Below are 14028 nucleotides of genomic sequence, written 5' to 3'. Positions count from 1 at the left end.
ATCCCTCAGTGGACTCAAAGCATATCCTGATACCAGAATTAAATTATCCCCTTATGTCTACAAGATAGTCTATGAAATTATAGTTGGCTATGAAAAAGAGTTTGACTTAGAATAGACTTTTAAGAAAGGTTTAACCATATTATTTTAAAAAATGGTGATATAGCAGGTTAATGTCTGTATTTTTTTTAAGTCTTGAGACCTACCTATCCCTTATGAATGTCAAGGACTTATTGTATAATGTGCCACTGTTATGGATTGAATTGTGTCCCTCAAAAATGTGTGTTGTAAATCCTAACTTCTACAAAAAATTTCTACGCTTGTGGTTAAATCCCATTTGTGAATGAGTTATCTTTGTTATGTTGATGAGGCAGGATTAGTGTAGGGTGTACCTTGAGTCAATCTCTCTCTTTTTTTAAATTAATTTTTATTGTGCTTTAAGTGAAAGTTTACAAATCAGATCAGTCTCTCATACAAAAATTTACATACACCTTGCCGTACATTCCTAACTGCTCTCCCTCCAGTGAGACAGCACAGTTTTTCCCTCCACTCTCACTACTCGTGTCCATTCAGGCAGCTTCTGGCCCCCTCTGCCCTCTCATCCCCCCTCCAGACAGGAGATGCCAACATAGTCTCATGTGTCCCCTTGATCCAAGAAGCTCGTTCTTCACCAGTATCATTTTCCATCCCCTATTCCAGCCCAATCCTTGTCTGAAGAGTTGGCTTTGGGAATGGTTCCTGTCCTGGGCTAACAGAAGGTCTGGGGACCATGGCCTCTGGGGTCCCTCCAGTCCCAGTCTGACCATTAAGTCAGGTATTTTTATGAGAATTTGGGGTCTACATCCCACTGCTTTCCTGCTGCCTCAGGTTTCTCTGTTGAGTTCCCTGTCAGGGCAGTCATCAGTTGTGGTTGGGCACCATCTAGTTCTTCTAGTCTCAGGCTGATGTAGTCTCTGGTTTATGTGGTCCTTTCTGTCTCTTGGGCTCGTAATTACCTTGTGTCTTTGGTGTTCTTCATTCTTCCTTGTTCCAGGTGGGTTGAGACCAATTGATGCATCTTAGATGGCCGCTTGCTAGTGTTTAAGACCCCAGACACCACTCTTCAAAGTGAGACGCAGAATGTTTTCTTAATAGATTTTATTATGCCAATTGACTAGATGTCCCCTGAAATCATGGTCCTCAACCCCCTGCCCCTGCTATGCTGGCCTTTCAAGCATTCAGTTTATTCAGGAAACTTCTTTGCTTTTGGTTTAGACTAGTTGTGTTGACCTCTCCTGTATTGTGTATTTTCTTTCCCTTCACCTAAAATAAAACTTACCTACAATCTAATTAGTGAATACCCCTCTCCCTCCCTCCCTAAGGCTGTAATCTTTATGGAAGCAGAGTGCTACATAAGTACATATATTTGTGTGGAAGCCCTGGTGGTGCAGTTGTTAAGAGCTTGGCTGCTAACCAAACAGTTGGCAGTTCAATTCCACCAGCTGCTCCTTGGAAACCCTGTGGGGCAGTTCTACTCTGTCCTATAGGGTCACTGTGAGTCAGAATCAACTTGATGACAGTTTTTTGTTTTTTAATATGTGTGTGTATATAAGAAAAATTATATTAATAGTGCTCAGTGTATATTCCCCATTTTAAAATATAATTTCTCTTCCTTGACTTTCATCCAGAACTGTTTCTTCCTTTCTGTTACTCATTTTATTCTATCTCTTCTTGCTTCTTGCCATATTCCACTGTAAAATAGACTGCAAGCATAAAGGTGGTCCTAAGTTATTTTTCAATGCACCATCCCAAGTATGACCTTGTGTTCTTCACAGAAAGTGGGTTTTTTGAGTGAAGATGTCTCTGGGGGGCAGGCAGCTATCTCCTCCCTCCTGCAATGAGTGTGTAGTGCAAAGAATGTAATTCAATAGGGAGGAGAGGTGGGGATTCTGGCAAAAATGTCCCATCTAAAGAAGGCCATTGTATCTCAGCCCCAGTTGCATGATGTTAAGTAGAATGTAAGCCAGTGCTCCAAAATATTCCCATTTCAGAAGCACACCCATAAATTTAGAATTTTTTAAATGAGAAATCTCTGAGCTTTTAATGTTAAAAGCTAATTCAAATATGTAAAAAAAAATCAGCTGAGGGGCTCCTGGCCAACATGGCAGCATAAACCAGAAGCACCACGCCATCCCTCTGCAACAAAGACCCGAAAAACTACGTAAAACACAGACGAACGTCATTCCTGGAACCTGAAGTGCCAAATGAAGAGACAGAGAACTCAGCCAAGCACCAAATGGAATAAGAAATTGACAGAAGATGAAGAGCGAGGAGAGATACGTGGGGAGGGCCCCATCAGCTAACGCAGCACGGATCTGCCATCTTGGACTCCGGTCAGGATCGGCAGACAGGGAGCACCGGGCAGCAGCTTTGTGGAACTCCCAGCAGGAAACAGAGCACCCAGTAACCAGCAATACATGCTTTCGCACCCCACATTCTCTCCCTGCTGCTCTACCTCCAAGCTTCTGGCTGGCTGTGCTGGCTCAGCCAGCTAGGAAGTACAGCATCCTGTTTGGATTTGCCCTAGCTGGTAACAAGTGATATATGCTTTCCTAGTCCCATCTCTTCTTCCCCCACCCCTTCGGCCTCCTCTACTTCCTGCCAGCTAGCCACAGTCTCTTGGCCAGGAGGCAACTGCTTTGACCTCGGGCTGCTTGGATTCGCCCTGCCGACACTGGTTGGGCCCCTGAGATGGTACGGCTTCATCTCTTTTGATTTCTTCTGTGCCTCCTACTTCCTCCCCATCCTTTCTCTGGAACACCTGGCTCCGTGTGCCATATTTGCTTCTTCTTGAAAGGCTGTGAAGCCACGCTCAACTGGGGAATCACTCCCCTGGCCTGTGACACCATGCTGGTGGGATACCTGGGGCTTTTTTTCCCCTTGCTTTGCTTTGTTCTGTTTTGTTTGTTTGCTCTATTTTTCTGTTTGCAGCTTGGGAGCCCCTTCTAACCGGGCTGCACTGCATGGCTTAGGAGCCACTGCCTCAATATGCACAGCTGCATAGGTGTGATCCCCGGGGGCATTTCTTTCTTTTTTTTTTTCCTTTTCTTCTTTCTTTCTTTTTTTTTTTTCCTTTTCTTTCTCTTTTTCCCTTTCCGTCTGTCTTCATTTCTCAGTCCCTGTCTCTCTACACTTATCTCCTTTTCCTGTCTCCTGAATACCTGGTGCTGTATGACAGCTATACCCCTTCTAGCCAGGCTATAGTGTGCAGCCTGGGAACCACTTCCCTGGTCTTAGCAGCCCCACTGGTGGGAGTCCAGGACTCCTGGGGACTTTCCTTTTCTTTTCCAAATTTTCATCTAGTTACTTTTTTTTCTTTCTTTTTCCCTTTTTCTTTACTTTTTGCTTTTCTCCATTTCTCAGTTTCTCATCTCTCCACTCCAGTGGCAAGCTCTCTTAGCACTCTTTTTTTTCTCTTTGGTTGCTTGTTTGTTTTTTGCTCCTGTTTTTCTCTCCCCTCTCTCCTCTTTCCCATGCCCCATTAGCTCCACACATCACAACTTCCCCCCTCTTTCCTGCCTACCTGTACCATGCACTGAACATCACTCCTCCGAGCAGCACAGGTATGGCCTACTGGAACCAGCCCAATGCTGATTCCTGGCCCACCCTGTCAGCCCTAGTATGTGCCATAAACAACCCATCCCAGCCCCTCCCCTTCAGCTGGACCTTCCCTGCTGCACCATAGCTGAATAACTGGCCGTGCCCATTGGACAAGGAGGTGAAAACTATAGTGACTACAGACAAGGAAACAACAAAGAGCGCACAGCCCACCTGCTTAGACATAACCAAATAAAACAAAAAAGCAGGATGAAACAAATCTACAGTCAAGAAATGAAGAAAATAACTACCAAATGTCCTGAAGACAGCAGACAATATCAAAACATAAAAAAACAGGACAGAACGGGTCCAGTAGGGATCCAAAATAAAACACCAGATGACTTTCCAGTAGAAGAAAAGGAACCAGAACTACCTGACAGGGAATTCAATTCTTTAATATTCTGAGCAATCCGAGAGTTGAGGCAAAAAGCAGACAAAAATGAGGAAAAAATAGACAAACTTTTGGAAAAGGCAGACAAATTCGTGGAAAATATAGACCAAAAATAAATAAATAAATAAAATACAGGAACAAAACGCCAAAAATAAATTCACAACTAGAAATTTTACAAAAACAACAATTACAAATTCAAAAGATAAACAACAAGGTTTCAGAAATGGACAGTGTCATAGAAGGGCTGAGGAGTAGGTTTGAAATGATGAAAGACAGAATCAGCAAAATTGAAGACAAACACTTGGATACAACTCTGTTGGAGGGAAAATCAGAAAAAGAACGAAGAAAAATGAAGAAGCCCTGAGAATTACATGAGATACAATCAAAAGCAAAAATTTGCAAGTGATCAGAGTTCCAGAACAGGGAGAGAAAACAGAAAACACAGAGAGGATCACTGAAAAATTGCTGACAGAAAACTTCCCTAATATCATGAATAATGAAAAGCTGACCATCCAGGAAGTTCAATGAACCCCATATAGGATAGACCCCAGAAGAAAAACACCAAGGCATATGATAATCACACTTGCTAAAACCAAAGACAAAGAAAAAATCCCTTGAGCTGCTTGAGAAAAACAAAAAGTCACATACAGAGGAGAAACAATAAGACTAAGCTCTAATTAGTCCAAAGAAACAATGCAGGCAGGAAAGCAATGGGATGACATCTATAAAACCTTGAAAGAAAAAAATTGCCAACCAAGAATAATATATCCTGCAAAACTTTCATTCAAATATGATGGTGAAATTAGGACATTTCCAGATAAACAGAAATTAAGGGAATATGTAAAAACCAAACCAAATTTACAAGAATTATTAAAGGGAGTCCTTCAGTCTGAGAACAAACAACATCAGACCACAGCCTGAATCTAGGATGCAAGATTGTACCAGCCAGATACCAACCTAGGAAATGAACTCTCAAGGACTATCCAAAACCAAAACAATTGCAACAGGGAACCAGAGAGGTTAATCTGTAAACGACAACAATGCTAGAACAATAAAAGAGAGAATAAACAGGTATAGAATTTCTAATGGAGAGGAAGGCAAGGCAATACCAAGTAATAAAAGGAACATATTACCTAGGAAGACAAAGGTAAATTTCAAGTTAAGCACAAAGGAAGTTAATAAACCTACTGATCAAAATAAGGAAGAAAAACATAAAGTCTCAATGAAAAAAAATTCTACAAAAATGAAAGAAACGAAAAAGAAATCCACAAACAAAAGGAACTCAGCACAGGAGAGAAAGAGGAACAAAGAAAACTTTAGCAACACACACACACACACACACGCAGACACACACAAAGCACTACAAATGACAGCAATAAACTCAACCATAAAAAACAACAATGGATCTGTGAAGCGTCTCATAATATGGATCCATCTGGAGGACATTATGCTGAGTGAAATAAGTCAATCACAAAAGGACAAATATTGCATGAGACCACTACTGTAAAAACTCATGAAAAAGTTTACATACAAAAAGAAATAATATTTGATTATTACGAGGGAGGGGAGGGGAGGGGATGGAAAAACACTTAATAGACAAAAGATAAGCAGTAACTTTGGTGAAAGGTAAGACAGTACACAATACTGGGGAAGCCAGCACAACCTGTACAAGGCATGGCCACGGAGGCTCCACAGACTCATCCAAACTCCCTGAGGGACCAAATTGCTGGGCCGGGGCCTTGGGGACCATGGTCTCAGGTAACATCTAGCTCAATTGGCATAACAGAGTATATAAAGAAAATGTTCTACGTTCTACTTTGGTAAGTAGCATCTGGGGCCTTAAAAGTCTTTGAGTGGCCATCTAGGATACTCCACTGGTCTCACCCCTTTGGGAGCAAGGAAGAATGAAGAAAACTAAAGACACAAGGGAAAGATTAGTCCAAAGGACTAATGGACCACATCTACCACGGCCTCCACCAGACTGAGTCCAGTACAACTAGATGGTGCCCAGCTACCACCACTGACTGCTCTGACAGGGATCACAGTAGAGGGTCCCAGACAGAGCTAGAGAAAAATGTAGAACAAAATTCTAACTCAAAAGGAAAGACCAGACTTGATGGCGTGACAGAGACTGGAGAAACCCTGAGAGTATGGCCCCCAGACACACTTTCAGCTCAGTAATGAGGTCACTTCTGAGGTTCACTCTTCAGCCAAAGATTGAACAGGCCCATGGAACAAAACAAGACTAAAGGGGTACACCAGTGCTGGGGCAGGGACTGGGAGTCAGGAGGGAACAGGAAATCTGGTAACAGGGAACCCAGGGTTGAGAAGGGAGAATGTCATACAACAGTGTGTGTACTGTCTGATGAGAAACTAGCTTGTTCTGTAAACCTTCATCTAAAGTTCAATTAAAAAAAAAAATCAGCTGAGCCTTGTTCGAAAATTTGTTCAAAAGTCAGACAACAGTTTTTTGCCTTTGAAATTCTGAGACTCCGCTGTTTGCTTCACTTTAATGCTCCAGAAATGCACTGTCCAATACAGGAGCCACTATTAAGTGACTATTAAGCATTTGAAATGTGGTTAGTCCAAACTGAGATGTGCTTTTTAACTGTAAAATACACAACAGACTTCGAAGATTCAATTAAAAAAAATAAAAAGCAATGTAAAATATCTTATTAATATTTTTATATTAAGTGCACCTTGAAATGAAAACATTATGGATATATTGTGTTAAATAAAGTATATTATTAAATTCATTTCACCTTTAAAATTATTTCTTAAATGTAGCTATTAGAAAATTTAAAGTTGCATATGTGGTTCATATTATGTTTCTATTGGACAACATAGCTCTAGAATTTAGAAAATATTCAGGTATAACCTGTTCAGATTTAGGTAGTCAGTGACCTGAGACTCTGCCTGGACCAGCAGCAGTGAACTGTAGTTGGCTTCATACTAACACCCCCACTCAGTGAGCCTTGCTCATCCATGGCTGTGTTGTTTTTTCATGTTGATATTGCCCATGACCACTAAGTCAGCCCCTGCAACTGCCTCTTAATGGACAAGGATCAAGATGACTGGCTTAATGAAGCTGATGTCTCCTGGGGCACTGTCGTGGAGGGAAATCATGCCAATTTGTCTATGCCCATGTGCTACTCTTTGGAATGATGACAGAAAAAGACATAGGAGACTATTGTAGAACACCTAGAGCATCTTGGTGGAGATGAGCATGCTAGCAATGGGTGGGAGAGTCCCTCTGAAAAGTTGATGTCTACATGTTTACAACATTAAAGCAATGTACTGGGGCCTCTGGGAGAAGATGAAATATGAGTAAGGAAGGAATTCTGACTTAAGGAGCACACTGTCTGGATGCGGACTGTGCTAGGTACTTTACATAGAGCATCTCAGACCGGGGCATTGTTTTCAGAGCTCCCTGTGGAAGGAGTTTAGATTTTTTTTTTTTTATAAGAATTATATTTTTGGCTTTTGGTGGGTATGGTCCCAGAGAGGGGAATACTGACCAAGCAGGGTCTCCAGGGAACTGCTGGGTAGTGAACTGGGTAATAATCTCAACAAATGTCAGAAGTCCATGATCTAGGGGTTGGAATTGTCTTTGGACTTTTTTTACTTCTTGAAAGTTAATCAAATAGTTGTGATTTTTTTTTTTTTTACTACTGCTACCAGCATCTAATGAATATTCATGAAAATTATTTTTCAGAAAATCACCAATTCACCCCAGAAGTTAATCAGCTGCAGAAGGGAAGAGGTAGAACCCTGTGCCATGTCTGTGCTGTCTTCTGAGGAGTTCCTCAGGGATTGGATCTAATAGGCTTGGGGAAGGCCCAGTTGAAGCTGAGAACCTGGTCTGCACAACACAGGACCCATGAGGAGAAAGGCTACATTTCTATTTTCCTTCATGGACAAGAGGCAACAGAAGAAAGAAGAGCCAGCCCTGTCCATCTCTAGATCCAACTATCTGAGGCAGAGTGGTTTGATGGACAGAGCACTGATTGAGGGTGAGGAGATGTGCCCGCTAGACCTGGGTCTGCCATTCACTAGCTGAGTAACCCTGGGGAAAGTGACCTAATCTTTCTGGTCCTCAGTTTTCTTATCTGTAAAATGGGGGATGAATTACATATCTGTTAAATAAATAAATAATACATTTATATATTTAAAATAAATATAAATAAAACATATATAAATCTAGCACATGTAGGATTGTAGGGAAACTGTTAGGATTAGTTCAACTTTTCTGGGATATAAATATTTAACAAGAACTACCTGGTTAAGAGCTTGGCTGCTAACCAAAAAGGTCGGCAGTTGGAGTCCACCAGTTGCTCCTTGGAAAACCTATGGGGCAGTTCTACTCTGTCTTATAGGGTTGCTGTGAGACAGGATCCACTCGATGGCAATGTGTTGGTTTTTATCAAAGTCTACACACCAGTTGGCTTGGATATCCCACTGTCCCAAGGAAACATTGAAGAGGAAAGGAAGGATGGTGTTGATGTTGATTTCACTTCAAGTCAAGTGCCTGTGCAGAGGTTACTGGTTCAACAAACTGTATAGTACATGACCTGGAGGGGGCCCACACCCCACTGAAAATAAGACATGCCCGAATACTATGGGTACAAGAAATATTATAAAGTGTAAGTAGTGTGTACACACTGAGGGCAGCAGGTAAAATGTCTGTGTGTCATGAGATGAGAATATGAAATGATGCCAATTATAAGTGTGATGCTGTCTGTGTTCCTTTCCCATGTAGAATTGTTAACATGCAGAATAAAAAATGGAATGGGGTCACCCTTGGTAATCTTTTTGTTTCCTGCCAGAAAGTGGTCTTTAGGGTTTGTGTTATACGTTAACCAGAGAGGCCCCTGGAGGACATCTGTGGTCAGGAGGAGTTGGAATGACCCCAAGCAGGGGAGGAGTGGTAACAGTCCTCTCCTTGGAGTCCTTGGGACTCCACAGCTGGGGGCTGCCTGCGTTTGGAGGGTAGCCTCTGTCTGTATGAGAACCGCTGACTGAGGCAGTGACCAAATCCTCACCTGGTCAGGGTGCTGCTGAATCTCTCCTGGGAGCCTCACTCCATAGGAAATGCCTTTGGGACACTTTTTCCCTTAAGACAGCTCACTCAGGGTGTCCATGGCATCTTCCAGCCTGTAAACTCAGAACCCACCTCTAAAAGCCTCTATTCACCCACCTCTCCCATCAGGTGAGGAAAACAGCCAGGTTAGGGAAGGTGCAGAGGGAGGAAGTTTCTTGAGGAGTAAAGGGATTGGTGGGCATGACCTCTGCCTCCCTTCTTAGCCCCACCTCCTCCCAGCTCTGAAGCCTTTGAGCTGGTCTGTCTCTTTGGGGCCCTTTCCAGCCAACCCAGCAGTGGGGATAATCTAACTGCTTGCAATGCCATCTCCACTTGGTGGGGCTTCAAGCAGACAGAGGATGGGGCTCTCTCCAGTGGGCACATTGCTGAAGATCTTTTACTTTGCACCATTTTGTATGCTTCTGTGTTGTTTAACTTTTTTATGAAGACTGTATTTTTTTTCTAAACTGTATATATATTTTCGGTTTGCAAAAACAAAAACCATATGCCCTCCATTACTCTCCCTCTTCCTTCTTCCCTACCTCTCCACCCTGGAAACACTGCTCAGGCATAGAACCCAGAAATGACCCCTGGCTCTCCTCCCATTGGGTCTCTATTACACTTGGTCCCAGTGCCCATCCATTCTGGCTGGCATATAGCACATAAAAATTTCTCTCAATTATTCAACTGTCTGTTCATGTACCCAACATGCATTTCTGGAGCCCAAATATTAGAGGTGCTACCTCCTCAGTAGCTGCTTATCAGCTCTCTCCTGGAGCAATTATATCCTGACTTTCCAGACCTCCTCTCTTCCCCTCCAATCAATTTAACCGTATCACCCAGTCCTTTAAACTGGGACACTTTTAAGAGTGAAAGGGGCATTATTAATAATTATGACAGGATGATAGCTCTAAACTGGGACTGTTCTGGGGAAATCAGGAGTGTGGTCACCCTAGTCACAAAATACAGCTCCCTGCGTCCCTCTGCATTTTGAAACCTCCCAGATGATAAGTTACAAAGCCCAGGGGACCAGATCCAGCGCTAACGGTTTGCTTTTTTTCACAGCCTGTAATTGAGTCCCACAGGACTCAATGCAATGAGCCCTAGATCCAATGACAAGTGTCCTTATAAGAGAGAGGCAGAAGGAAAGTATTGGAGAGGATGGGTGCCTGGGAGCACATAGAAACCTTTTTGCTCATCATTGGAGATGCCCATCTCTTGTAGCCTTTGCTATTGCTTGACCCGGAAGAGGTCCCCTGGCCCCCAAATCAAGCCCAGCTTTCTTAGCCTTGTCTTCAGAAAACAACTGCCAAAATTTAATGAACAAATATTCCTGCCTTCATGAGGCTTACATTTTTTTCATGAGGCTTACATTCCAACAGGGAAGAGGGTGGAGAGATGATAATAATAATTAGTAACAATTTTTCTACTATTATTAAGTGAATTTTGTGGCATATTGGGAGTTCATAAGTGCTATTAAAAATGAAAAGGTAGAGCAGAGAAAGTGGGATGGGGACAGGTCACAGCCTTTTGAAAATGAAAGTGAATGGAAACAAGTGAACTGAAACTGTCATGAGTTCTCACATAGCCACACAGTATGAGAGACTATGAGTGACTCTAGAACAAAGAATTTGCCTACATATTCGTAGAAGTATGCAGTCTAATATAAAAACTTTATTCAGCATTTATACTCCTTGTATTGGCAGTGTATACCTTTTTGGAAGTATTCTCTTATACGGTCAGATAAAGCAAAGAAATAATTATGTTTATTTTGATAGTGTCTTAGTCATCTTTTGCTGCTATAATAGAAATACCACAAATGGATGTCTTTAACAAAGAGAAATTTATTCTTAGAGTCTAGTAGGCTACCAGTCCAAATTCAGGGCGTCAAGGCCAGGAAAAATCTTTCTCTATTGGCTTTGCAGGAAGGTCTGGGTCATCAGTCTTCCCTTGGCTTTGGAGCTTCTCTGCGCAGGAACCTCAGGTCCAAAGGACATACTCTGCTCCCAGCACTATTTTCTTTGTGGTACGAGATTCCCATATCTCTCTGCTTGCTTCTCTCTTTTATATCTGAAAAGAGATTGGCTTAAGACACTAATTGTCTTAGTCATCTAGTGCTGCTATAACAGAAATACCACAAGTGAATGGTTTTAACAAAGAGAAATTTATTTCTTCACAGTAAAGTAGGCTAAAAGTCCAAATTCAGTGCATCAGCTCCAGGGGAAGGCTTTCTTTCTCTGTCAGCCTTCACATCAATCTTCACCTGGACTAGGAGTTTCTCTGTGCAGGGACCCTGGGTCCAAAGGATGTGCTTTGCTCCTGGCACTGCTTCTTTGGTGGTATGAGGTCCCTTTCCTTTTTATCTCTTGAGAGATAAAAGTTGGTGCAGACCACAACCCAGGGAAATTCCCTTTACATGGATCAGGGATGTGACCTGGGTAAGGGTGCTGTTACAATCCCACCCCAATCCTCTTTAACATAAAATTACAATCACAAAATGGAGAACAACCACACAATACTGGGAATCACGGCCTAACCAAGTCGACACATAATTTTGGGGGACACATTTCAATCCATGACACTAATCTTGTAGATCTCATCAATGTAACTGACACTAATCCATCTCATTACATCATAGTGATAGGATTTACAACATATATGGAAGTCATGTCAGATGACAAAATGGTAGACAATCATACAATACTGGGAATCATGACTTATCCAAGCTGACAGATATTTTGGGGGGACACAATTCAATGCATGACATTCACTCCATCATATCATAGCAAAAGTCTTAAATCAACTCCGAGTCCAAAATCCAAAAATTCCTTTTCATCTGTGAAATCTAGAATACAAGTCATCTCTTCCCAAATACAATGGTGCAATGGCCACAAGGTAGATATTGCCACTACAAACGGGAGAAATGGGAGGGAAAGAAAGCATAACAGGCACCAAGCAAATCAACAGAATGCGTTACATTAGCCCTCAAAACTTTGCAAATAATCTTCTGTTCTATGAGACCAATTACACAGTGGCCCTGCCCTCTAGACTAGGTATTGACCACACTCTCCAAATTCTGAGTGGAGACCCCACAGCCCTGGGCTTCAACTCTACCTTCCAGGCCCACTGAGACCACAACTCTGCTCCCTTGGCTTTAGGCACACCATCTGAGTGGCAACTCCACCCTTAGAAACACCAGAGGCCCTGGCTCCCCCCTTTGAAACCCCAGAAATCGTGGCCATACCTTTTAAGACTGAGGCAGCTCAGTTTCCTGTGTTCCTTGGCCTCTTGGCCCTTGGGCCTCATGTAACCACAGAGGTAGAAAATGGAGTGATGTAGCCACAAGACAAGGAATGCCGGCAGCCACCAGAAGCTGCCCACTTCTGTCCAGCTGGGGCAAGTGTCCCAAAGTTGGAGGCACCCCACTGTGCCAGTAAACTTCGGCCAGAAGGCACTCAGCTTTCTCCGTCAGCTCTTGAGGAAGACCCATGCCATCAATCTTCCCTTGGCCTGGGAGCTTCTCCGCACAGGTCCAAAGGATGCACTCTGCTCCTGGCACTGCTTTCTTGGTGGTATGATGTTCCCATGTCCCTCTGCTTGCTTCTCTCTTTCATATCTCAAAAGAGATTGGCTTAAGACACTAATCTTGTAGATCTCGTCAATATAATCCATCTCATTACATCACAGTGATAGGATTTATAACACATAGGGAAATCACATCAGATGACAAAATGGTAGACAATCATACAATACTGGGAATAAGGACCTAGCCAAGTTGACATATTTTGGGGGGACAATTCAATCCATGACAGACAGGAACTTAGATTTTAGGATTAGGGAAAAGGAGAGATAATTTTGGACTAAAAAATCTGAGTAGGAACAATGTACTTTTAGAACTCAATTGGACATACCAATATGAAGTCAAGCCTCTATAAGATGTTAAATAAAAATTGTAATTTCCTTTTTGGCTTTTTTCCACTGAAATGGCCCAGTAGCGATGTCACAGCCATGATAGAACTTAATACCCAGATCTTGGTTTCTAATGCTATTTTCCTCACAAAAGGAGCCAACATTTCTTGGGACAATGGCTAATTTCATGTGCGTAGCTGAAAGGCATAGAATAATTCTGGAACACCAACACCTTGTTGGGCCAGAAAGCAAGAAAGCTTTAAATAATTGGGTCTTTAAAAATTACATAAGAGTCGATCTAAAAAGGATTTCCACTGGCCAAAGCTGGGATAATGTGAGCATCAAAAGGAGACTTTTGGCTGACATCAATTGATAAAATAAATCTGAAAGTCATGACTTCTTAATGGTACACAAAAAGAGCAAAAGATAACGAATCCTCAAAGAAGCTGAATAGAATGTTTATCTGCTGGATCTTGTTATTCAATTGTGTTGGGCTTATGGACTCACTCAGTTGCAACAGCAGATGACATGTGGTCTGAGGCCCTCCAGTTGTCATGAAGACCATAAAAGCTCCAGTTCGAAGGAACTTGTGGGCTTGGATTGTATGAAATCATCATGAGGTAGCCTAAGATGGTTGTAGTGGGCTGAATGATTGTCCCAAATGATATGCCTATGTCCCGTCCCCAGAACCTGTGACTGTTACCTTATTTGGAAAAAATGATCTTTGCAGAGGATCAAGTTAAGGACCTTGAGATGAGGAGATAATCCTGTATTATGCAGGTGGGGCCTAAATCCAATGACAATGGTCTTTATAAGATGGAGGCAGAAAGATTTGACAGAGAAAAGAAGTCGATATGACCACAGGGGCAGAGATGGAAGTGATGCAGTCACAAGCCAAGGAATGCCAGCAGCCACCAGAAGCTGGAGAGGCCCTGGAGGAAGGCTCCCCTAGAGCCTCTGGAGGGAGCTCAGCCCTGCTGACACCTTGATTTCAGCCATCTCACTTTCAGAACTG

At 42.5% G+C, this 14028-nt stretch overlaps 1 protein-coding gene across 1 annotated transcript in view; it reads left to right on the top strand.

Moving 5' to 3' along the window:
* IL20RB (interleukin 20 receptor subunit beta) overlaps positions 1 to 7973 on the top strand; it is a 58971-nt gene extending 50998 nt beyond the window's left edge. The window contains exon 7 of the mRNA XM_049870489.1: positions 7740 to 7973. Coding sequence (XP_049726446.1) covers positions 7740 to 7847 — 108 coding nt within the window. The 3' untranslated portion in view covers positions 7848 to 7973. The remainder of the gene's footprint in view (positions 1 to 7739) is intronic.
* The last annotated feature ends 6055 nt before the right edge of the window (positions 7974 to 14028 follow it).

Source organism: Elephas maximus, chromosome 26 (genome assembly GCF_024166365.1).
Source record: "Elephas maximus indicus isolate mEleMax1 chromosome 26, mEleMax1 primary haplotype, whole genome shotgun sequence".
Classification (NCBI taxonomy): Eukaryota; Metazoa; Chordata; class Mammalia; order Proboscidea; family Elephantidae; genus Elephas; species Elephas maximus.
This window is presented reverse-complemented; position numbering and strand designations above follow the sequence as displayed.